At 47.9% G+C, this 23,799-nt stretch overlaps 1 protein-coding gene across 2 annotated transcripts in view; it reads left to right on the top strand.

Moving 5' to 3' along the window:
* Positions 1-20,917, top strand: part of lrfn2b (leucine rich repeat and fibronectin type III domain containing 2b) — a 31,363-nt gene extending 10,446 nt beyond the window's left edge. The window contains exons 2-4 of one of the 2 annotated variants that reach the window (XM_080490769.1): positions 5,248-5,335; positions 7,519-8,915; positions 18,994-20,917. In XM_080490769.1, the coding sequence (XP_080346895.1) occupies positions 7,525-8,915; positions 18,994-19,975 (2,373 nt within the window). In that variant the 5' untranslated portion in view covers positions 5,248-5,335; positions 7,519-7,524 and the 3' untranslated portion in view covers positions 19,976-20,917. The remainder of the gene's footprint in view (positions 1-5,247; positions 5,336-7,518; positions 8,916-18,993) is intronic. The other variant, XM_080490768.1, reaches the window with a different exon arrangement.
* The last annotated feature ends 2,882 nt before the right edge of the window (positions 20,918-23,799 follow it).

Below are 23,799 nucleotides of genomic sequence, written 5' to 3' on the forward strand. Positions count from 1 at the left end.
GTCTATAAGATTAATTAATCTACGTGTATTGTTAGTGGAGTGGTCTATAAGATTAATTAATCTACATGTATTGTTAGTGGAGTGCCGTCCTTTAATAAACCCAGTTTGATCAGGGTGTATGATGTGGGGTGAGATTTTTTCCAGTCTGCTTGCTAATGTTTTCCTAAATATTTTAAGATCTACATTGATTAGTGATATTGGGCGATAGCTAGATGGTAGTGTGGGATCTTTATCTGGTTTTAGAAGAAGACTGATATTTGCACAGTTCATATGTTGGGGAATGTTTAAGATTCTTTAATCTCCTCAATTATTCAAAAAAAATAGGTGAGAGTAAAGACCATAATTCTTTGTAAAATTCAGCGGGGTATCCATCAGGTCCTGGAGCTTTACCATCAGGTCCTGGAGTTTTACCATGAGGTCCTGGAGCTTTACCGTCAGGTCCTTGAGCTTTACTATCAGGTCCTTGAGCTTTACCATCAGGTCCTCCCAGAGGACACAGGGAGAGACACCAGGCAGGTCTAGTGTCTCCCAGAGGACACAAGGAGAGACACGAGGCAGGTCTAGCGCCTCCCAGAGGACACAGGGAGAGACACCAGGCAGGTCTAGCACCTCCCAGAGGACACAGGGAGAGACACCAGACAGGTCATTTGTTTCTAAAAAGAGTGTCCATTGTTTTTTAAAGAATGTGAGGAAGTCTGGACCCTTGAGCAGTGGTGTGTTAAATCTCCATTGTCTGATAGGAGGGTGATTGTTCTAGTAGTGACTGTCATAGTGACAGGTCAAAGGTCAAAGGTCACTGATAGTGATGGGGTGAATCTGTGTGTCCAAGGTGTCTTTAATCACTGATTTACTCACCAGAAAGTAATCTAACCCTGAATAGGATTGGTGCACTGCTGAGTACAAGGTGTACTCTTTAAGAGTGGGATGAGAGGTACGCCAAGCGTCTCAAAGACCATAGTGACTCATGTACTGCTGGACTAGATCTATTGATTAGTGACCATAGTCACTCATGTACCGCTGGACTAGATCTATTGATTAGTGACCATAGTCACTCATGTACTGCTGGACTAGATCTATTGATTAGTGACCATAGTCACTCATGTACCGCTGGACTAGATCTATTGATTAGTGACCATAGTCACTCATGTACTGCTGGACTAGATCTATTGATTAGTGACCGTAGTCACTCATGTACTGCTGGACTAGATCTATTGATTAGTGACCATAGTCACTCATGTACCGCTGGACTAGATCTATTGATTAGTGACCATAGTCACTCATGTACTGCTGGACTAGATCTATTGATTAGTGACCATAGTCACTCATGTACCGCTGGACTAGATCTATTGATTAGTGACCATAGTCACTCATGTACTGCTGGACTAGATCTATTGATTAGTGACCGTAGTCACTCATGTACTGCTGGACTAGATCTATTGATTAGTGACCATAGTCACTCATGTACCGCTGGACTAGATCTATTGATTAGTGACCGTAGTCACTCATGTACTGCTGGACTAGATCTATTGATTAGTGACCGTAGTCACTCATGTACTGCTGGACTAGATCTATTGATTAGTGACCATAGTCACTCATGTACTGCTGGACTAGATCTATTGATTAGTGACCATAGTCACTCATGTACTGCTGGACTAGATGTATTGATTAGTGACCATAGTCACTCATGTACCGCTGGACTATATCAGTGGATTCCCAGTGTCGGTGTTTACTGCCTTACTACCTCTGTGTACTTGTGGACTGAGGACCTTGTTGAGGACTCCTCCCACTATCAGTGTTTGGTCAGAGTGTGTTGAGAGGGTGAAGAAGTTGTGATAGAAGGAGGGTCATCAACATTTGGGCCGTAGATGTTTGTGATCCACATCTCTATGTTCTGAAGAGAGATGTGAAGAATTATAAATCTTCCCTCTGGATCTGTGATTGTGTCTTTACAAGACAATTATATTTTATTGATGATTAATGTAGCTCCGCCTCTCTGCTGGGAGTTCTACCAAGCTGAGTGTGTGTGAGGGAACTGTGGTGAAATCAGTCAGTGATGTCCTGTGGTAGGTGTGTGTGTCTCTGGTAACAAGACAATGTCTCTTGTAATAAGACAATGTCTCTTGTAACAAGACAATGTCTCTTGTAACAAGACAATGTCTCTTGTAATAAGACAATGTCTCTTGTAACAAGACAATGTTCTCTTGTAACAAGACAATGTTCTCTTGTAATAAGACAATGTCTCTTGTAACAAGACAATGTCTCTTGTAATAAGACAATGTCTCTTGTAACAAGACAATGTCTCTTGTAATAAGACAATGTCTGCCTGGAGTTTGTTTAAGTGTTTGAAAACGTTTTGTCTTTTTATTTGCGTGTCCATTCCTCGTACACTCCAGGGGACAAACCTGAACCTGTTCCTAGCTACACTCATCTTCTTGGTGGGTTCTCTAATGCTGTGTGTGTGTGTGTGTGTGTGTGTGTGTGTGTGTGTGTGTGTGTGTGTGTGTGTGTGTGTGTGTGTGTGTGTGTGTGTGTGTGTGTGTGTGTGTGTGTGTGTGTGTGTGTGTGTGTGTGTGTGTGTGTGTGTGTGTGTGTGTGTGTGTGTGTGTGTGTGTGTGTGTGTGTGTGTGTGTGTGTGTGTGTGTGTGTGTGTGTGTGTGTGTGTGTGTGTGTGTGTGTGCGCATGCGTGCATCTTTGTGTGTGTGTGTGTGTGTGTGTGTGTGCATGCGTGCATCTTTGTATGTGTCTGGCCGTGTGTGTGTGTGTGTGTGTGTGTGTGTGTGTGTGTGTGTGTGTGTGTGTGTGTGTGTGTGTGTGTGTGTGTGTGTGTGTGTGTGTGTGTGTGTGTGTGTGTGTGTGTGTGTGTGTGTGTGTGTGTGTGTGTGTGTGTGTGTGTGTGTGTGTGTGTGTGTGTGTGTGTGTGTGTGTGCATATATCTGTGCGTGTGTTTGTAGGATCCCTAAGTCACACTGGCTATTCAAACAGAGTGTGTGTCTGCCAATATATGAGTGTGTGATATGGTGACAGCTGGATTGTGATGTGGAGGTTTTAATGTGGTGAAAACAGTGGAAATGTTTAACAAAACAAGGGAGGGGGTGTGGAAATAGAAAAGAAAAGTGAGAAACCAGAAACAGAAAAAGAACCAATTCAAACCCAGAGGGGACATTTAGTGGAGACGTAACGAGGCTTTTTTTTTTTTTTCCCTTTTTTACATCCCAGCGCTGACGGTGCAAGTCCAGGATAATTATTACTATAACAATATAGTAAACATCGTGTACATTAATGATGGAAAATATTACATGCTTTAATAGAGGTTGTTCATGATGTTTACTGATGTTACTGTTAAATACTTACCTGGACCTGAGTACACCTGTGATGTGTGTGTTAGAGTGGTTATACTCAGTCCTCAGCTTGTAAAACTGCACTGACCACGCCCCCTGACACGCCTCTGTCTGTCTGTCTGTCTGTCTGTCTGTCTGTCTGTCTGTCTGTCTGTCTGTCTGTCTGTCTGTCTGTCTGTCTGTCTGTGTGGTGTGTCAGAGCAGGTCTTCCCCCGCCCTCCCCTGCTCCTCTGCTCCCCTGAGAGCAGCAGGAGGAGGGGAGGAGGAGGAGGAGGAGGAGGAGGGGAGGAGCCACACAGTCGTTCCTTTATTGAAAAGAGCTTCTTCAGTTTGTTGCTGCTGAAAACAACTCCTGGCCGATGCCTTGCATCTTGTGCAAACCAAACCTCCAGGAAGTATTGGCATTACACCACCACACTGAAGGTGGAGCACATTACACCCAGACACTGAGGGGGGAGCACATTCCCCCACCACACTGAGGGTGGAGTACATTCCCCCCACACTGAGGGTGGAGCTCATTACACCACCACACTGAGGGGGGAACACATTACACCACCACACTGAGGGTGGAGCTCATCCCCCCTGCCTCCTGTGTATCAAAGGACTTCAGAATGGTCCTTCTGCTCTAGAAAGCTTTGAAGGGTCTCGGCCTAAATCATCTCAGATTGACTTGTAGAAGATCAAAGCTCCAGACCTCTGAGGTCATCAGGAAGAGGTTGACTCATTGTTCCTACAGTCAGAAGAAACAAGGTGGAGCAGCTTTTAGTTCCTCACCTGTGGAACAAACTTCCTGAACACCCGAAGACTGCTGACACACTCACTTCTTTTAAATCAGGACTTAAAACATTCCGAGATGCACAGGCTGTAGAATAAAATATAGATTTTACTTACTTAGTAAACTAATCTGAATAATCTCTTATCCTTTGATTATACCTTTCCTCATTATTTGTTTGATGCATTTCTTTCATTTCTTCTAAAGCTTTAATGTATTTCTTTATTCTGTATTTCTTTAGTTTATTTTATTTGTTTGTAAAACTCTGTGAGTTGCCTTGTGTTTGAATGCTGCTCTATAAATACATGTGCCTTGCCTTGCCTTGCCTTGCCTTGCCTTGCCTTGCCTTGCCTTGCCTTGCCTTGCCTTGCCTTGCCTTGCCTTATTAAGTAATTTAAATAAACCTTTTTCCCAGCGAGACTGATATTTAGGTATTAGCTATTTCCAGATCTCTGGTGGCTCCCCTTTATTATTAATGAATACATGATGACTTTGTTCACATTAATTATTTTTCATTAATAAATTATTTTCTATAATTTATTAACTTTAAGTAATCAATTACCTTACGGATTGTTAATGAGTAAATTACTGTTTGCTTTCATTATTAATTTAAAATGTTCCTAAATTACTTCCAGTGATAATCTGATTTGATAATTTTACCTGATATCATCTGATAATCTGACCTGATCATCTGATCTGATAATCTGATCTGATAATCTGATCATCTGACCTGATTATCTGATCTGATAATCTTACTTGATAATCTGATCATCTGACCTGATAATCATACCTGATATCATCTAATAATCTGATTTGATAATCTGATCTGATCATCTGATTTTATCTGATAATCTGACTTGATGATCTGATAATCTGACTTGATAATCTGATCTGATCATCTGATCATCTGACCTGATTATCTGATCTGATAATCTTACTTGATAATCTGATCTGATCATCTGACCTGATAATCTTACCTATCATCTAATAATCTGATTTGATAATCTGATTTTATCTGATAATCTGACTTGATAATCTGATCTGATCATCTGACCTGATAATCTGATCATCTGATCATTTGACCTGATAATCTGATCCAATCATCTGATCTGTGATCTTCACTCTGTTCTCTCCAGGTCGTCTCTTCCTGTCAACGGTGGAGTGACGAACCGACAGTGGTGATAACAGACAGCAACTCAATGGCAGAGAGACGGTTTATTGCAGGTACACACACACACACACACACACACACACCAAAACCAGACCATCTCCTCTCATTCCAACCTGCAGGTTCCTCAATCCTTCACAACAAAGTCCAGAAGTTTAGAGACAAACCATCAAACTGTTGATGGTTCCTGACTGACGCCATCTTGGGAAACCTGCCCCAAGGGATTGTGGGATATCCAAGATGGCGGCAGCTCCAGCCAGAACATCAACATTTGAACAAAGCTCCAGACTTTGTCAAGGAAAGAGCCTTGAATCCTGGAGAAAGTCTGGATGGAGTGAAACTGAAGCTTTTTCCTCAGAGAATCCAGATGTGCAGAGATCCAGAGGACAAACGGGATCTTGTGACACGAAGCCTCGGGAACCTTCAGGAGGTTCTGTGACGCTGAGACGTTAACAAACCGGGGATGTCCCGCCAAAATAAAATGCTGGAAATACCAGTTAGTCTGACTGTGAAGAGGAACTTCCTTCAGGAAGTTTTTGACGACATGTTAGAGATGAACGTCAACAACGACAACTGGATCTAGGCAAGGAAATTCAAGGCAAGGCAATTCAAGGCAAGGCAATTCAAGGCAAGGCAAGAAAAGGCAAATGTATTTGTCGGGGGTAATCTGCTCCACCCTCAGTGTGGTGGTGTAATGTGCTCCACCCTCAGTGAGATGGTGTACTGTGCGCCACCGTCTTTGTGTTGGTATAATGTGCTCCACCCGATGCTCTACCCTCATTGTGTTGTTGTAATATGCTCCACCCGTTGCTCCACCCTCAGTGTGGGTGTAATGTGTTACACCCCCAGTGTGGTGGTGTAATGTGTTCCACCCCCAGTGTGGTGGTGTAATGTTCTCCACCCTCAGTGTGTTGGTGTAATGTGCTCCACCCTCAGTATGTTGGTATAATGTGCTCCACCCTCAGTATGTTGGTATAATGTGCTCCACCCTCTTTGTGATGGTGTGATGTGCTCCACCCTCAGTATGTTGGTATAATGTGCTCCACCCTCAGTATGTTGGTGTAATGTGCTCCACCCTCAGTATGTTGGTGTAATGTGCTCCACCCTCTTTGTGATGGTGTAATGTGCTCCACCCTCAGTATGTTGGTATAATGTGCTCCACCCTCAGTATGTTGGTGTAATGTGCTCCACCCTCAGTATGTTGGTATAATGTGCTCCACCCTCTTTGTGATGGTGTGATGTGCTCCACCCTCAGTGTGGTGGTGTAATGTCCGCCACTCTCTTTGGATTGGTGAGGACTCCACGCTCTGTAATAACAACCTATCGTTGTTAACAACCACTCGGTGGTAACAACCACTCGGTGGTAACAACCTCTCGGTAATAACAACCTCTCGGTGATAACAACCTCTCGGTGATAACAACCTCTCGGTGATAACAACCTCTCGGTAATAACAACCTCTCGGTAATAACAACCTCTCGGTGGTAACAACCTCTCGGTGGTAACAACCTCTCGGTAATAACAACCTCTCGGTGGTAACAACCCCTCGGTAATAACAACCCCTCGATAATAACAACCCCTCGATAATAACAACCCCTCGGTAATAACAACCCCTCGGTAATAACAACCTCTCGGTAATAACAACCTCTCGGTAATAACAACCTCTCGGTGGTAACAACCTCTCGGTGATAACAACCTCTCGGTGATAACAACCTCTCTGTGATAACAACCTCTCGGTGATAACAACCTCTCGGTGATAACAACCTCTCTGTGATAACAACCTCTCGGTGATAACAACCTCTCGGTGATAACAACCTCTCGGTGGTAGCAACCTCTCGGTGGTAGCAACCTCTAGGTGGTAACCATCGCTCCGTGGTAACAACCGCTCGGTGGTAGCAACCGCTCGGTGGTAACAATCGCTCGGTAATAACAACCGCTCGGTGGTAACAACCGCTCCACCTGTTTCCTCAAGGACCTGCTACTTACTGCCAATGATTCAGTCCACTGGGAAGCATTTCCTCCACTGCAGCGGATTCTCAGATCGCAGCAGCTCCCGACACCTCAGTTCCCGAAGGCATCATAAAAATGTCCAAACGATCCCAGTTAGCAGCGAAATGCTTTTAGTATTTGGAGGATTCATGTTTACACCTGTTGTACCCATACGTCTGCTCAGATTGTCATGTTGATCAGATGTTTGAATACTTTCCAGCCAATCAGTGTTTGTTTTTCTCTTCATGGCAGGTTCATATGTATGACCGGACCATGGAGCACCTGATCTGCAGCCTGCTGCTCCTGGGAGCCACGCTGACCACCGCTCATGCCTGCCCCAAGTACTGTGTTTGTCAGAATCTGTCCGAGTCCCTGGGGACGCTGTGTCCCGCAAAAGGCCTTCTGTTTGTGCCTGCGGACATCGACCGCAGCACAGTGGAGCTCCGGCTGGGAGGCAACTATATCCTCCGTATTACGCAGCAGGACTTTGCCAACATGACCGACCTGGTAGACCTGACGCTTTCCCGGAACACCATCAGCTACATCCAGCCCTTCTCTTTTGGAGACCTGGAAACGCTGCGCTCACTTCACCTGGATAACAACCGCTTGACAGAACTAGGGCCTGATGATTTGCGGGGATTGGTGAACCTGCAGCACTTGATTGTTAACAACAACCAACTGGCACGAGTACATGACAAGGCCTTTGAAGACCTAGCTCCTGCCTTGGAGGATCTAGATCTGTCCTACAACAACCTGAGGGCTCTGCCTTGGGACTCTGTCCAACAAATGATTAACCTGCACCAGCTGAGTCTGGACCACAACTTACTGGACTTTATTCCAGAGGGTACCTTCACAAATCTTGAAAGATTGGCGAGACTGGACTTGACATCAAACCGCTTGCAGAAACTACCCCCAGATCCCATCTTTGGCCGTGCGCAGGACTCCATGATCCTGTCTACACCTTTTGCTCCACTGCTGTCCCTGAGTCTGGGGGGGAACCCACTGCACTGTAACTGTGAGATGCTGTGGCTCCGCAGGCTGGACAGAGATGACGACCTGGAGACGTGTGCGTCCCCACCTGGCCTGAAGGGTCGTTACTTTTGGAATATCAAAGAAGAAGAGTTTTCGTGTCAGCCGCCTCTCATCACACAGCACACTCACAGGATGCTGGTCCTGGAGGGGCAGACGGCCAGTCTGAGGTGCGAGGCCTCTGGAGACCCTTCCCCTACCATCCACTGGATATCACCTGACGACCGACTACTCGGCAACACTTCCCGAACCGCCGTTTATGGCAATGGCACGCTGAGTATCACCATAACCACTTCCAAAGACTACGGTACCTTCACTTGTATCGCAGCCAACGTGGCGGGGGAGTCCACCGCTTCGGTGGAGGTGTCCATCGTCCAGCTCCCCCACCTCAGCAACGGCACCAGCCAGCCGGTACAGCCCAAGTCACGGCTTTCTGACATCACAGGCACCACAAGACTCAGCAAAGGGACTCCCAAGAGCAAACCAGAGAGGGTAGTGTCTGTTTCTGAGGTCACAGCTGTTTCAGCACTCGTCACATGGACCGTGAGCAAGTCGGCACCCAGAGTGAAGATGTTCCAGCTGCAGTACAACTGCTCTGATGACCAGGTTCTCATCTACAGGTAAACAGCTACCTTCTGTGAATGTGCACAGTTTTATAGGACTTTTCCCTTTGACAGATGGTCGGATTGTAGTTCTGTTGTCATGGAAACATGCTTTATGTTTGACGAAATGCTGATGCATAGGCTGAGTGTTTCTGAGGAAGCTCACATTTTACTGGACTGAAAGAAACGACTGGAAGAGTCGAGGGGTTGATCTGGGCTTTGGAATAATTACTTTTTCCCAAAGGTAAAGCTGCAATGAGGCGGAAGCAACACCCGGACTTGACACCAGAAGGTGATCCTGCAGTGGAGAGCGGAGCATTCAACTTTACTTTAGAATTAAATTTTCCCTCGGTTGAAGTCTGAGGTGTGGAACAGTGAACAGTGTCTATGAGTCAAATCTTGGTTTTAAAGACATAAAAAGCATAAAGCTGCACATCCACACTGAAAACACAAGTCTTCAGTCCTTCTCCTCTTCAGCTCCGCCTTTTTTTCCGTCCGTCTCGTCAGAAGAATTTGGAGGCATATGGAGCGGTTACGTCTGCATGAACAGGTCCGCATGAAGGGCGTGGCTAGTCAAATTATGTAATTCGTCCGCACGGAGCTCGCGGAGCGTCAAGCATAAAACAGCCTTTCGTAAGTAAATTGTATTTATAAAGCGCTTTTCACAGATAAAATGATAACGTGCTGTACAACAAGGTGAAACTAAACCAATAGCAGCAACATCACACCGTGGATAATAAAACCTGTGACTTTAAAACACCAGGAGCCTCATCATGAAAGAAAATCAAAGTTAAAATCAATTTAACTAAAAGCTTTTCTGAAAAGTGCAGTCTTCAGATGCTTTTTAAAAGAGTCCACACAGTCAAGCTCATGAAGGGACTGGTGCAGGTTATTCCAGAGTCTGGAACTCCAGGTCACCCCCGGTTTTAAAATGCGTCTCTGGGATCTTTAAGAGACCCTGGCCTGAGGACCGCAGGGGGCGGCCTGAGGACCGCAGGGGGCGCCCTGAAGTGTAGGGCACAACAAGTCAGTGATGTGTTGAGGGGTCTGACCAGGCAACACACGGAAGGTCAGCACTAACATTTGAACTCAATACGAACATCTGGAAGCCAGTGAAGACTGGAAAGAAGAGGGGGGATGTGGGCTGTTCTAGGTTCACCTGTCAAAGGTCTGGCAGCAGCATTCTGGACCATCTGAAGCTTCTTTACTTGTTCAAACAGGTGAAAACAGAGTTACAATAGTCACTACCTGAAGAGATGAACGCCTCAATCATCATTTCTAGATCTGATTTTGACAATATATTTCTTACTTTAGAGATTTCTCTCAGACGATAAAAACAGTTTTTGATCCGTTGACGACAGTGACCCTCTATAGACATTGACTGATGGAGAACAACCCCGAGGTTCCTGAGGCTGCTTTTAACAGGAGCACCCAGAGCACCGAGGAGGTTCTTCATCAGAGGATGGTTTTATCAGGAGCAATGATCAGAGTTTTCTTTGCTCAGAGTTTATCTGCAGGTTCCATGTCAGCCAGGTTCTGATAACAGAGACACAGAAATTCAGATAAGAAGTGAAACTCTGAATCATTGAAGGAGCAGAATCACTGAATATCATCTGCATAGAAATGATACCAGACATCGGATCAGCCGACCAAGAAGCATCAGGTCCAATAAAAACAAACAGGCCCCAGAACAGAGCCCTGGGCTACTCCACAAGACGGGTCGGACACGGTCCACATTACATCATCAAAGCAACATTAAGAGTTCTTCCATTTATATGAGAAGAGAACCAGTGGAGAACCGCAGCAGAAAACCATCTGATTGAAGTGGATCCACTAATATACTGAGATCTACAGAACCAAAGCAGCTGGCAGGTCAAGTAAAACCCAATCTGAGTATCGACCAGAGTCAGCAGCATCATCACGTCACTAGGAGCTTTAACAAGAGCAGTTCCGTGGACTGACCTAGAACCAGATTGATATTTATCATAAATATCATGTTGTTCCATGAGCGAGGTCAGCTCTTCAGCTCCCTCTTCTTCCATGACTTTTGAGATGAAGGGTAGTTTAGATGTGGGCCGGTAGTTTCTCGGCTCCCCGGGGTGAAGATGAGGCTTTTTAAGATGAGATTCACCAGCGCATGCTGAAGGAAGCTGGGGACAGAGCCAGACTGAAGGGGGGGTTTACCACTCCCACCACCCAGGGACCAACAACATCAGAAATGTTTAAGAGCAGTGGAGTAGGAACAAAGTCCACAGGGCTGGAGGACCGTTTCATTGTTCCCACTACATCCTGAACCATGAGCACCCAGGAGCTGATGTAGACGGAGTACCATGAGCACACAGGAGCTGATGTAGAGGGAGGACCATGAGCACACAGGAGCTGATGTAGAGGGAGGACCATGAGCACACAGAGCTGATGTAGACGGAGGACCATGAGCACAGAGCTGATGTAGACGGAGGACCATGAGCACACAGGAGCTGATGTAGAGGGAGGACCATGAGCACACAGGAGCTGATGTAGAGGGAGGACCATGAGCACACAGAGCTGATGTAGACGGAGGACCATGAGCACAGAGCTGATGTAGAGGGAGGACCATGAGCACACAGAGCTGATGTAGACGGAGGACCATGAGCACAGAGCTGATGTAGAGGGAGGACCATGAGCACAGAGCTGATGTAGAGGGAGGACCATGAGCACCCAGGAGCTGATGTAGACGGAGGACCATGAGCACCCAGGAGCTGATGTAGACGGAGGACCATGAGCACAGAGCTGATGTAGAGGGAGGACCATGAGCACCCAGGAGCTGATGTAGACGGAGGACCATGAGCACACAGGAGCTGATGTAGAGAACAAGCCCGTCAAAGGAGGAGATACTGGCCCTAATGTGTTCTACTGTTAACAAAGAACTTAAAGAACTAGTTAGTCATCCTGAGTGTGCACCGGTGCGTGGGACGGTGGGGGTGCAACAAGGTTTTCCATAGTGTAGAACAAGACTTTGGGGTTTTTCATTATTACGTAAAACAAGATTTGAGAAATATGCAGAGCGGGCGTGTTTTATTTTTTCCTTTAGCACCATGATCTAGTCTGTAAGATGGAGCCTGTGCTCCTCTAATTCTGTGGCTTTCCTCAAACGTTCCGCCTTCCGGCAGCTTTTCCTCCAGATGGAAATGAGTTCCTTCATCCATGGACAAGTAGTTTATGAGGGTCTGGAGTGTTTCTAGCTGCAGCCACTGTGTCCAAAACAGACAAACAAGGACTATTGAGGTTCGTCATTAACGTGTCCACGTCTTCACAGCGAGCAAAGGGAGTTGGACCAAACGAGGCAGAAAACTCTGTGACTGCAGCTCCAGTAGGAAATCGCTCTGCCAGAGTGAACCACAGGTTGAATAAAACACAGCAGTGGTCGCTTATCTGCAGATCTTCAATACTTAGATGGTCAATTTTTAAACCAAAAGAAAAGACCAAATCTAAAGTATGACCTTTCGATTGTGTTGGACCTGATACCTGCTGCTCAAAGTGAAAAGAATCCATAAGAGATACAAACCCGGCTGCCATCAGACCAGAGCCGTCCTCAATATGGAGGTTAAAATCACCTGGAATTAATACACTCTGCAGCTTAACAGTAGATGACATGAACTCAGTACATTCATCAAAAAATACACGAGCAGGACTCGGCGGTCGGTAGATTAAAACACAGTGAAAAGAGTGTTCGATTCCAACCGTACACATCTGGGGCTCAAAAGATCAGTCTGCAGGAGAAGGTATTACGGTATGCGAGCGCCAAACCGTCTCCACGACGCATGAGCCGAGGACTCCGGAGGACACAGCTCGTTAAGATGAACGTACTCATTCTTCGCTGCCAGGTCTCCAAGACGCCCACCAAATCCAGCTGGCGGGACATAAAGACGTCCCTCAGAAGATGAGCTTTGTTTGCTAGCGATCTAGCGTTCCGAAGGCTCAGGCGTAGAGACACTTCCTCGTTGGCCAGTGGAGAGTCACGGCGCAGCGGCCAAAGACATCCGTAGTCCACACCGCGGTCTGTGCAGCAGCACTGCCAGCCGTAGACAACGCAGGCCGGTATCCAGACGCACGGGAGCCACAGCCTGGATCCACCGTAGTCCGTGTGCTTCCTGGTAGTCAGGAGCAGTCCTGGGACCTCCGATACGCCTTCATCCTCACCAGGGAACCCGTCTCTTGGCCCACTTCCTCCATGGAACTGGTGAGCGTAGCTGGTAAGCAGGTATCGAGGTTAAGTGTGGAGGAGGTCTGGATGCTTGGTCCTTAAAGTCGAGGTTTAGACACACCTCATGCTGTCAATTTAGGTCCATAAGAGCCTGACGGTCATAAACCAGTAAGGCAGTGACATTTTGGCACAAATATCCAAACAATGCAGCGATAAATAACAGATTCAGGATTCTGTCAGAGCAGACAGACACGCTGGTGCCATCTTGCCTGTCCATAAGTGCATGACGGTCCTCAAGATCAAGAGTGGAGCTTAACAACACTCTGCTGTTTGCTGGGTCACGAGCAAAGCTCAAAACGGGGAGCGATAAGAAGTGGATTCTTCATATATTGAGAGATGTCAAGTGAATTTCAAGTTGCTTTAAGTGTGCCGATGAAAAACTGAGCAGTTCTTTCTTTGAATCGGTTCAGCAGGTTCCATCAGGAAGTGAATCGGTTTAGCAGAAGTGAGTCGGTTCAGCAGGCTCCACCAGGAAGTGAATCAGTTCAGCAGAATTGAATCGGTTCAGCAGAATTGAATCGGTTCAGCAGGTTCCACCAGGAAGTAGATCGGTTCGGCAGAAGTGAATCGGTTCAGCAGAATTGAATCGGTTCAGCAAGTTCCACCAGGAAGTGAATCGGTTCAGCAGGTTCTACCAGGAAGTGGATCGGTTCAGCAGGTTCCACCAAGAAGTGGATCGGTTCAGTAGGTTCCACCAGGAAGTGGATCGGTTCAGTAGGTTCCACCAGGAAGTGGATCGGTTCGGCAGAAGAGAATCGGTTCAGCAGGTTCCACCAGGAAGTGAATCGGTTCAGGAATGGATTGTTCACTAGCAGAGTCGTTAGCTGAGTCAGCAAGCAGCAGGGCGTGTGTTGCATGCTGGGAAACCTCTGGTCAGATAGTGAGCTGACCTTTGAACGTCCCGAAGCAGTTTCTATGTACACTCATTCATTCATTAGGTGGGCGTGGCCTCTTTCAGGCCACAACACAAGAATAGTGGAAGAATCGTTTAAAAAAACAATCAAACTAGTTGAAGGTTCAGTTCCGACTTTATTTATCCCACAAGGAGCATTTCATGTATTTCCATTCATGCATTCATTCAGTCAATAAAGTGTAAAAGAGTGATGGAGAGTAGAAGTGCGTGGTCCGTGTTGAGCTGAACAGCAGAGGGGATGGAGGAGTTTCCCTGGAGGGTGGAGCAAGAAGCAGCAAAAGGTCGAATTCAATCTGATGAAGCGTCTCTGGGGCGAAGAAGAGTCTCTTCCTCCCAAAACATGATGAAGGTTTTGTTCAGTGTGTTGGTGAATTCAAAATGTCCGCAGCTTCCGCAGCTCTGCTCACGTCAATCTAAAGTCGTTGCACCACAACTTTGCTTTCCGATGAACCAAGAAACATTCATCCTCTGATTCATAATCGCTGATTCAGCAAATCCAGTGCCAGTGTGGTGCCGTTCGCCCGGCGCTCATTGCTGCTGAGGTTTTGGTTCAGACGTTCAGGACATCAGGAAGTGGCTGCTATGACGCAGCGTGGGGCAACAGTGCCTCCTCTGGACCAGTGGTGGCGCTCTAGTGCCCCTGCTGGAGGAAGGGTCCCTCCTTGGCCCGGTCCATGGGCTCACCCTGAACAGCTCAGAGCTCAGGCTTCTTCATATTCGGTGGTGAGTTGGACATTCAGGGGACGTTTCTCAGAGCGTCTGTCCCGCCCCGCCTGCGAGGCAGAACAGAACAGAACCCCACCACGCCTCCTCAGCGATACGGGTCGTGGTCCAGGGTTTGGTCTGGTCTGAGGGAGAGCTGCTGGACGGCCTGGAGTCAGAACTTATTGATCCCTAGTCTCCAGTTGAGAGTGGGGATCTCCACCCTCCACTGGGATCCCCACCCTCCACTGGGATCTCCACCCTCCACTGGGATCCCCACCCTCCACTGGGATCTCCACCCTCTCATCTTGGCCTTTGTTACAACTGCTGCTTTCTGTTTCAGAGATTTCTCTTCTTGCGCTTTGCTCTGATCGCACCGCCATGACATCCACCGCCATGACATCCACCTGCTGACATCCACCTGCTGACATCCACCTGCTGACCTGAGCAGCGTCCTGCCGGTGGCCTCAGAACCCCCCCCCCCCCCCCCCCCCCCCCCTTATGTAATGATGTGACTGATCATTGAAGAAAATGAAAACGTAGCGGCTGCTTGCGTGGCGTCGGCCCGCCGCAACTCGTTCACGTTCATCACACACAGGAAGTGAGCGGTGTGTGGTGGGACCACTTCCTGCTCCGACAACCTCCACCCATTTGATCCTCCACAACACAAAGACGCTCTTCCAGTGGGCGCTCATAAGAGTATAATTACATTTCCCAGCAGCGCCTCGTGTCGACGGGTCCTGATCGAAGCACCAGTACAAGGTTCAGTTGCTGGTGTTATTTTGCTGCAGCTGTAAAAGTTCCAGCGCTGTGGCACACTTTAATGGTGGTGCAGTGTGGAGTTCTGATTTATTTGTTTGTCGGCTCTTTGTTAGAACTGAGAGACTTTAAAGAGTTCTATACACAAAGTGACCACAGACACAGGTTTCCTCTGGACCCACAGTGACCACAGACACAGGTTTTCTCTAGACCCACAGTGACCAGGGACACAGGTTTCCTCTGCACCCACAGTGACCACAGACAGAGGTTTCCTCTGCACCCACAGTGACCACAGACACAGGTTTCCTCTGGACCCACAGTGACCACAGACACAGGTTTCCTCTGGACCCACAGTGACCATAGACACAGGTTTTCTCTGGACCCACAGTGACCACAGACACAGGTTTCCTCTGCACCCACAGTGACCACAGACAGAGGTTTCCTCTGGACCCACAGTGACCACAGACACAGGTTTTCTCTGGACCCACAGTGACCACAGACACAGGTTTCCTCTGCACCCACAGTAACCACAGACAGAGGTTTCCTCTGGACCCACAGTGATCACAGACACAGGTTTCCTCTGGACCCACAGTGACCCCAGACAGAGGTTTCCTCTGGACCCACAGTGACCACAGACACAGGTTTTCTCTGGACCCACAGTGACCCCAGACACAGGTTTCCTCTGGACCCACAGTGACCACAGACACAGGTTTTCTCTGGACCCACAGTGATCACAGACACAGGTTTCCTCTGGACCCACAGTGACCCCAGACAGAGGTTTCCTCTGGACCCACAGTAACCATAGACACAGGTTTTCTCTGGACCCACAGTGACCACAGACACAGGTTTCCTCTGCACCCACAGTGATCACAGACACAGGTTTCCTCTGGACCCACAGTGACCCCAGACAGAGGTTTCCTCTGGACCCACAGTGACCACAGACACAGGTTTTCTCTGTACCCACAGTGACCACAGACACAGGTTTCCTCAGGACCCAAAGTGACCACAGACACAGGTTTCCTCAGGACCCACAGTGACCCCAGACACAGGTTTCCTCAGGACCCACAGTGACCACAGACACAGGTTTTCTCTGGACCCACAGTGACCACAGACACAGGTTTCCTCAGGACCCACAGTGACCCCAGACACAGGTTTCCTCAGGACCCACAGTGACCACAGACACAGGTTTCCTCAGGACCCACAGTGACCACAGACACAGGTTTTCTCTGGACCCACAGTGACCACAGACACAGGTTTCCTCAGGACCCACAGTGACCACAGACACAGGTTTTATCTGGCCTTACCCTCTGTTCTTATAGATTAAAATTAATGCGCTCTGCTGACAACCAGAAAGTCAGACATGTGATGGAGAGTATTGTAATATCATTTGATAAGGGAGAGTATTGTGATGGTGTGGAGTACTGTGACAGTGGAGGGGAGTACTGTGACGGTGGAGGGAGTACTGTTATGACGGAGGGAGTACTGTGACGGTGGAGGGAATACTGTGACTGTGGAGGGAGTACTGTGATGACAGAGGGAGTACTGCGACGGTGGAGGGGGTACTATGACGGTGGAGGGAGTACTGTGATGGTGGAGTGAGTACTGTGATTATGGAGGGAGTACTGTGACGGTGGAGGGAGTATTGTGATGACGGACTGAGTACTGTGATGGTGGAGGGATACTGATGACGGAGGGAGTACTGTGATGACAAGGGGAGTACTGTGATGACGGAGAGAGTACTCTGACTGTGGAGGGAGTAATGAGATGACGGAGGGAGTACTATGATGACGGGGGGAGTACTGTGATGACAGAGGAAGTACTATGATGGTTGTGGGAGTACTGTGATGATGGAGGAAGTACTATGACGATTGAGGGAGTACTGTGATGATGGAGGAAGTACTATGACGGTTGAGGGAGTACTGTGATGATGGAGGAAGTACTATGACGGCGAAGGGAGTACTGTGATGACGGAGGGAGTACTTTGATGATGGAGGAAGTACTATGAAGGTAGAGGGAGTACTGTCATGTTGAAGGGAGTAAGATGATGACGGAGGGAGTACTGTGACAATGGAGGGGAGTACTGTGACGGTGGAGGGAGTACTGTTATGACGGGGGGAGTACTGTGACGGTGGAGAGAGTACTGTGATGAAGGAGGGAGTACTGTGATGACGGAGGGAGTACTGTGATGGTGGACGGAGTACTGTGATGGTGGACGGAGTACTGTGATGACGGAGGGAGTACTGTGATGGTGGACGGAGTACTGTGATGACGGAGGGAGTACTGTTATTACGGAGGGAGTACTGTGATGATGAAGGAAGTACTGAGATGACGGAGAGAGTAATGTGACGTTGGAGGGAGTACTGTGACGGTGGAGGGGAGTACTGTGATGATGAAGGGAGTTCTGTGATGACGGAGGGAGTACTGTGACGGTGGAGGGGAGTACTGTGATGATGGAGGAAGTACTATGACAGTTGAGGGAGTACTGTGATGATGGAGGAAGTACTATGATGGCAAAGGGAGTACTGTGAAGAAGGAGGGAGTACTGTGATAACGGAGGGAGTACTTTGATGATGGAGGAAGTAATATGACGGTTGAGGGAATAATGTGATGACGGAGGGAGTACTGTGATGACGGAGAGAGTAATGTGACGGTGGAGGGGAGTACTGTGATGGAGGGAGTACTGTGATGGAGGGAGTACTGTGATGGAGGGAGTACTGTGATGGTGGAGGGAGTACTGTGATGGCAGAGAGTACTCTGACCGTGGAGGGAGTAATGAGATGACGGAGGGAGTACTGTGATGATGAAGGGAGTTCTGTGATGATGAAGGGAGTACTGTGATGACGGAGGGAGTACTGTGATGACGGAGGGAGTACTGTGATGATGAAGGGAGTTCTGTGATGACGGAGGGAGTACTTTGATGACGGGGGGAGTACTCCGGCGGTGGAGTACAATAGAAACTTGCGTAGACGACGTTGACGTGTTGATTCTCTTCCTGTTCCTCCGACTTCACATCAGCTTTGTTTCTTATTTGTTTCGTCACATGAGGCGTTGTCCTTCTGTCCTCTTGGTATTGATGAGCGATTGGAATATATCAATTATTTATTTGAAACATTCAATATAACAATTCAATGATTAATCCCTCATATGTCACTCTGAACCTGCAGAGTAGAAATCCACGCTGGAAGAAAAATGATTTATGGTCCATTAATATCAGTTCAGACGGGCAGTCTGACAGGATCATCCATCCATCACATGTCTGGGACCGTATCAACACGTCCACTTCACCAAATTCCTTTTGCTTTGAAATGGAAGAGAAAGTGGTTTAGGGAAGGAGGGCTCTCTCTGTCCTCCAGAGGTTTTCAAACACGTGTGAGCTGGTTTGGGTGGAGACATGAGGGGTTGTGGGTGGTGGTGTCCTGTGATTGGCTGAGTGTCAGCTGCTGGTTGTATCACTAACGTCCCTCTGTCTGTGTCTTCAGGATGATCCCGGCCTCCAGCAAAGCCTTCCTGGTGACCAACCTGGTGTCGGGGTCCCGCTATGACCTGTGTGTTCTGGCCGCCTGGGACGACACCGCCACCACGCTCACCGCCACCAACGTGGTGGGCTGCACTCACTTCTTCACCGAGGACGACTACCCCCTCTGTCAGTCGCTGCCCGGCCAGCTGCTGGGGGGCTCCATGATCCTGGTGGTGGGGGGCGTCATCGTGGCCACCCTGCTGGTCTTCATCGTCATCCTCATGGTGCGTTACAAAGCTGCGGACGTGGAGGGTCCGGTGGGGAAGCTGACCAGCGTCAGCGACACACACTCTCAAACCAACGGCGGGCGACTCGGGCAGAACGGGCTCCTCCTGCCTCCGTCTCAGCCCTGGCCTGAGGCCAAGGTCAAGGCCAAGGTGATTCTGCAGGATGAGCTCGTGGAGTTCAAGTGTGGTTCTCTTCAGAGTAGCCTCACGTCCTCGTCCAATTCCTCGGGGTCCACGGCAGACGGGGGCTCCTACAGCCCCAACAGCACTCTTGCCAACATTTGGAAGTCGGCTCATTCCAGGAACCGGCCCAACCTGGATCACCTCCTCGGAGCCTTCACTTCACTGGAGCTCAGGGGGGGTCAGCGCGGTGACACCGTGGCCCCTGGTGGCACTACAACAGCTTCAGCAGCGTCGGCCAAGCCCCACACAGACAGGCAGCCACTGCTGGGCCGGACGCTGGACTCTGGCCTCAGCCGGCTCCTCATGCTGGACACCAAGCCAAAAAGGAGCCAGTCCTTCGACATGGGAGCTGTGAGGGGCGCCGGCGCCTCTCAACTTTACAGCAAACCTCGAAGGATCAGCAGCATCTGGAGTAAGAGAAGCCTGTCGGTCAACGGCATGCTGCAGCAGCGTGAGGGGGACGGGGACGGGGACACTGGCGGCAGCAAGGGGACTCTGGACAGCACTGACTGGGTGGTGGAGAGTACCGTCTAGAGAAGACCCTACCACAGGGACTGAAACACTGCCTGCTTTTAAAAGCAGAGCTTTTTGTCCTGCATGACCCCCCAACCAACCAACCCCCACCCCACCCCCACCCTCACAGCTCCAGCCTAATGTAAAGGGAATGTCTGGATTCGTACCGACGTGCAGTGGAACACCTGTGTGGTCGGAGGCCCTGAAAACAAAAAGGCCCTGTGAGACAGAAATGTCCCTGATACCCATGGAACACTGGTTCATTGTGTACATTTCAAAGTATGTGATGAAATCAAAGTTTTATACTTTTTATGTTACTCTTCAGAACACAGTTGATTCATCGCTGGTCGGTGCCTTCATCCCAGACGAGGCAGGACCAGACCTCCACCTGTAACTCCGTCCTGACTGAAGGGAATAAACATGTGACGCTTCACTTCATAAAGGTTTAAGGGAAAAAAGGGTTAACCAGGTTGTTTGTTTACTTTCTAAACAGAGTATATATTTGAGGAGTCACTCAATGATTCTGTGTGCAAATTATATCAAATATTATGTAAATGCATAGATTGTAAAAACCCATGGTTGTATTACATTGTCTATAAAATGCCAAATGACAGAGGAGCCGCTGTGTTGTGTGAAAAAGGCTGTTCAGGTTCTGGACTTTGGATTTGGTCGCTTCAGTAGCATAGAAGTGTTGTTACGAGATTTATTGTTAATTTATCTTAAAGGTCCAGTGTTTTGGTGTAGCTGTTAAAGAACAAATGATCATCTAATGTCAGGTTAAGAGAATGATTCTGGTTTAATCTCACAAATCATTTGTTAGAGTGAAGACAAACCGCTCAATAAGTGCTCTTTGGCAAGGCCTCGTCTGAACCGCCTCCACCAGATCACGTTTTATTCCTTCTTCACAAATAACATGAATAAAGCAATGCAATCAATACAGCACTGCTATGCTTTGTGCTATGCTACATGCTATGCTACATGCTATGCTTTGTTAAACCTCGAGCCTTGTGATATCCTCTCTTGTCATACCACTTTTGACCACAAGATGGTGTGGTGCCTTTGTTCCACCAGCAACAAAAGAAGCTGCTGGTCTGGGAGGAGGATCCTGGCTGGACCGTCGGAGTTACAGGACCAGACGTCCGGGCAGCTCGTCCAACTTCCTGCATGTAGAAACACCACTGCTGGTTACTGCTGGTTACTGCTGGTCACTGCTGGTTACTGCTGGTCACTGCTAGTTACTGCTGGTCACTGCTGGTCACACCTGGTTACTGCTGGTCACTGCTGGTCACACCTGGTCACTGCTGGTCACACCTGGTCAGCGCTGGTCACTGCTTGTCACACCTGGTCACTGCTGGTCACACCTGGTCAGCGCTGGTCACTGCTTGTCACACCTGGTCACTGCTGGTCACACCTGGGTCCCTGAAGGCCTCTCTGCCACTGCTGGTTCAGGACCTTCCAGCTTCACAGCAGTACTTCTTCATCAGGTACAAAGTACCTCCTCGGGGACGTCCTATGTTTCCTGGAGGAAACAGACACGCTGGCACTGATTCAGCGATTCAGGCTGTGCTTCACTGCAGCTGATGTTGACATCAAATACACAAGAATACACTGAAGTACTGAGAATGACTTGCTCTGAAGGTGAGGATAGTTGGGGAGTAGTGGAGTGTTGTACTGTTGTACTGTATAAATGGAGAAGGTAGTTTCTGATTTACTGAGTCAGTCTGGAGGGTGCTACTGTGCAGCCTGCAGGTGGAGCTGGAGGTCTCTTCAAGAGAAGATCTGCTGGAAACATCTTGTTCACGCCTTAGTTTGCTTTGCAGTGATTGGACGGATGTCTGAGTCAACCACAATGAGACGTGTTCTCGTGGCGTTGCAGCGTGGTGGAGGAAGTGATCACACGCATCACCGCCACACCAGAGACCATCCATCATCAGGTCCACAAACATGAGCAACAGAAGAGATTCACAAAACAGAAGTTAAATGATGAAGTCCAGCTGTGGGATGTGCAGCTCCTGCTCAACACCGTCAAACTGACAGAAGAGGTTTTAGGTGTGTATCGCTGTACCGCCGTACTGTCAAATATCATCTACTACACACAGTACAGGTACAGCTCAAGAAATGATATCATGAAAATGTTCGCTATTTGTTATCACTCTTTTCAGAAAGTCAAACCCAGATATGATGGAGGCTCATGACACAGAGTGAGATATTTAAGCCTTTATTTCTTGAAATGTTGACGATGTCTTACAGAGTGAAAACCCAAAATTCAGTTTCTCAGAAAATGAGAATCTTTTGTAAAGTCCTGGTGTCTCACCCTCATCAGCTGATGAAGTCCAAACCCCTGCAAAGGTTCCCTGAGCCTTTAAATGTCTCAGTCTGGGTCAGGAGGGGACACAATCATGGGGGAGACTGCTGACTGGACAGATGTCCAGAGGACAGTCATTGACACCGTCCACTAAAGGTCCTTGCTGAAGAAGCTGCTTGTTCACAGAGTGCTGGATCCATCATGTCCAGAGAAGGTGGAGTGGGAGGAAAAGGTGCAGCAGCAAAAGGGAGGAGCGCAGCCTGGAGAGGACTGTCCAGCAAAATGCTGGACAAGGACGGACTGAGGCTGGAGTCAGCGCATCAAGAGGGATCCCGAGCCGTCCTCACAGTGGACAGGCTGTATGTCAACGGCCAGCTGTTCCAGGACCCCGCCGTCCCCCCCTGGCTCTACTGATGGTCCTCACACACTGAGTATAACCACTCTAACACACACATCACAGGTGTACTCAGGTCCAGGTAAGTATTTAACAGTAACATCAGTGAACATCATGAACAACCTCTATTAAAGCATGTAATATTTTCCATCATTAATGTACACGATGTTTACTATATTGTTATAGTAATAATTATCCTGGACTTGCACCGTCAGCGCTGGGATGTAAAAAAGGGAAAAAAAAAAAAAAGCCTCGTTACGTCTCCACTAAATGTCCCCTCTGGGTTTGAATTGGTTCTTTTTCTGTTTCTGGTTTCTCACTTTTCTGTGGGTTTCTGTTTTCACCACATTAAAACCTCCACATCACAATCCAGCTGTCACCATATCACACACTCATATATTGGCAGACACACACTCTGTTTGAATAGCCAGTGTGACTTAGGGATCCTACAAACACACGCACAGATATATGCACACACACACACACACACACACACACACACACACACACACACACACACACACACACACACACACACACACACACACACACACACACACACACACACACACACACACACACACACAGCATTAGAGAACCCACCAAGAAGATGAGTGTAGCTAGGAACAGGTTCAGGTTTGTCCCCTGGAGTGTACGAGGAATGGACACGCAAATAAAAAGACAAAACGTTTTCAAACACTTAAACAAACTCCAGGCAGACATTGTCTTATTACAAGAGACATTGTCTTGTTACAAGAGACATTGTCTTATTACAAGAGACATTGTCTTGTTACAAGAGACATTGTCTTGTTACAAGAGACATTGTCTTATTACAAGAGACATTGTCTTGTTACAAGAGACATTGTCTTGTTACAAGAGACATTGTCTTATTACAAGAGACATTGTCTTGTTACAAGAGACATTGTCTTGTTACAAGAGACATTGTCTTATTACAAGAGACATTGTCTTGTTACAAGAGACATTGTCTTATTACAAGAGACATTGTCTTGTTACAAGAGACATTGTCTTATTACAAGAGACATTGTCTTATTACAAGAGACATTGTCCTATTACCAGAGACACACACACCTACCACAGGACATCACTGACTGATTTCACCACAGTTCCCTCACACACACTCAGCTT

The sequence above is a fragment of the Lipophrys pholis genome (assembly GCF_963383615.2).
Source record: "Lipophrys pholis genome assembly, chromosome: 21".
Taxonomy (NCBI): domain Eukaryota; kingdom Metazoa; phylum Chordata; class Actinopteri; order Blenniiformes; family Blenniidae; genus Lipophrys; species Lipophrys pholis.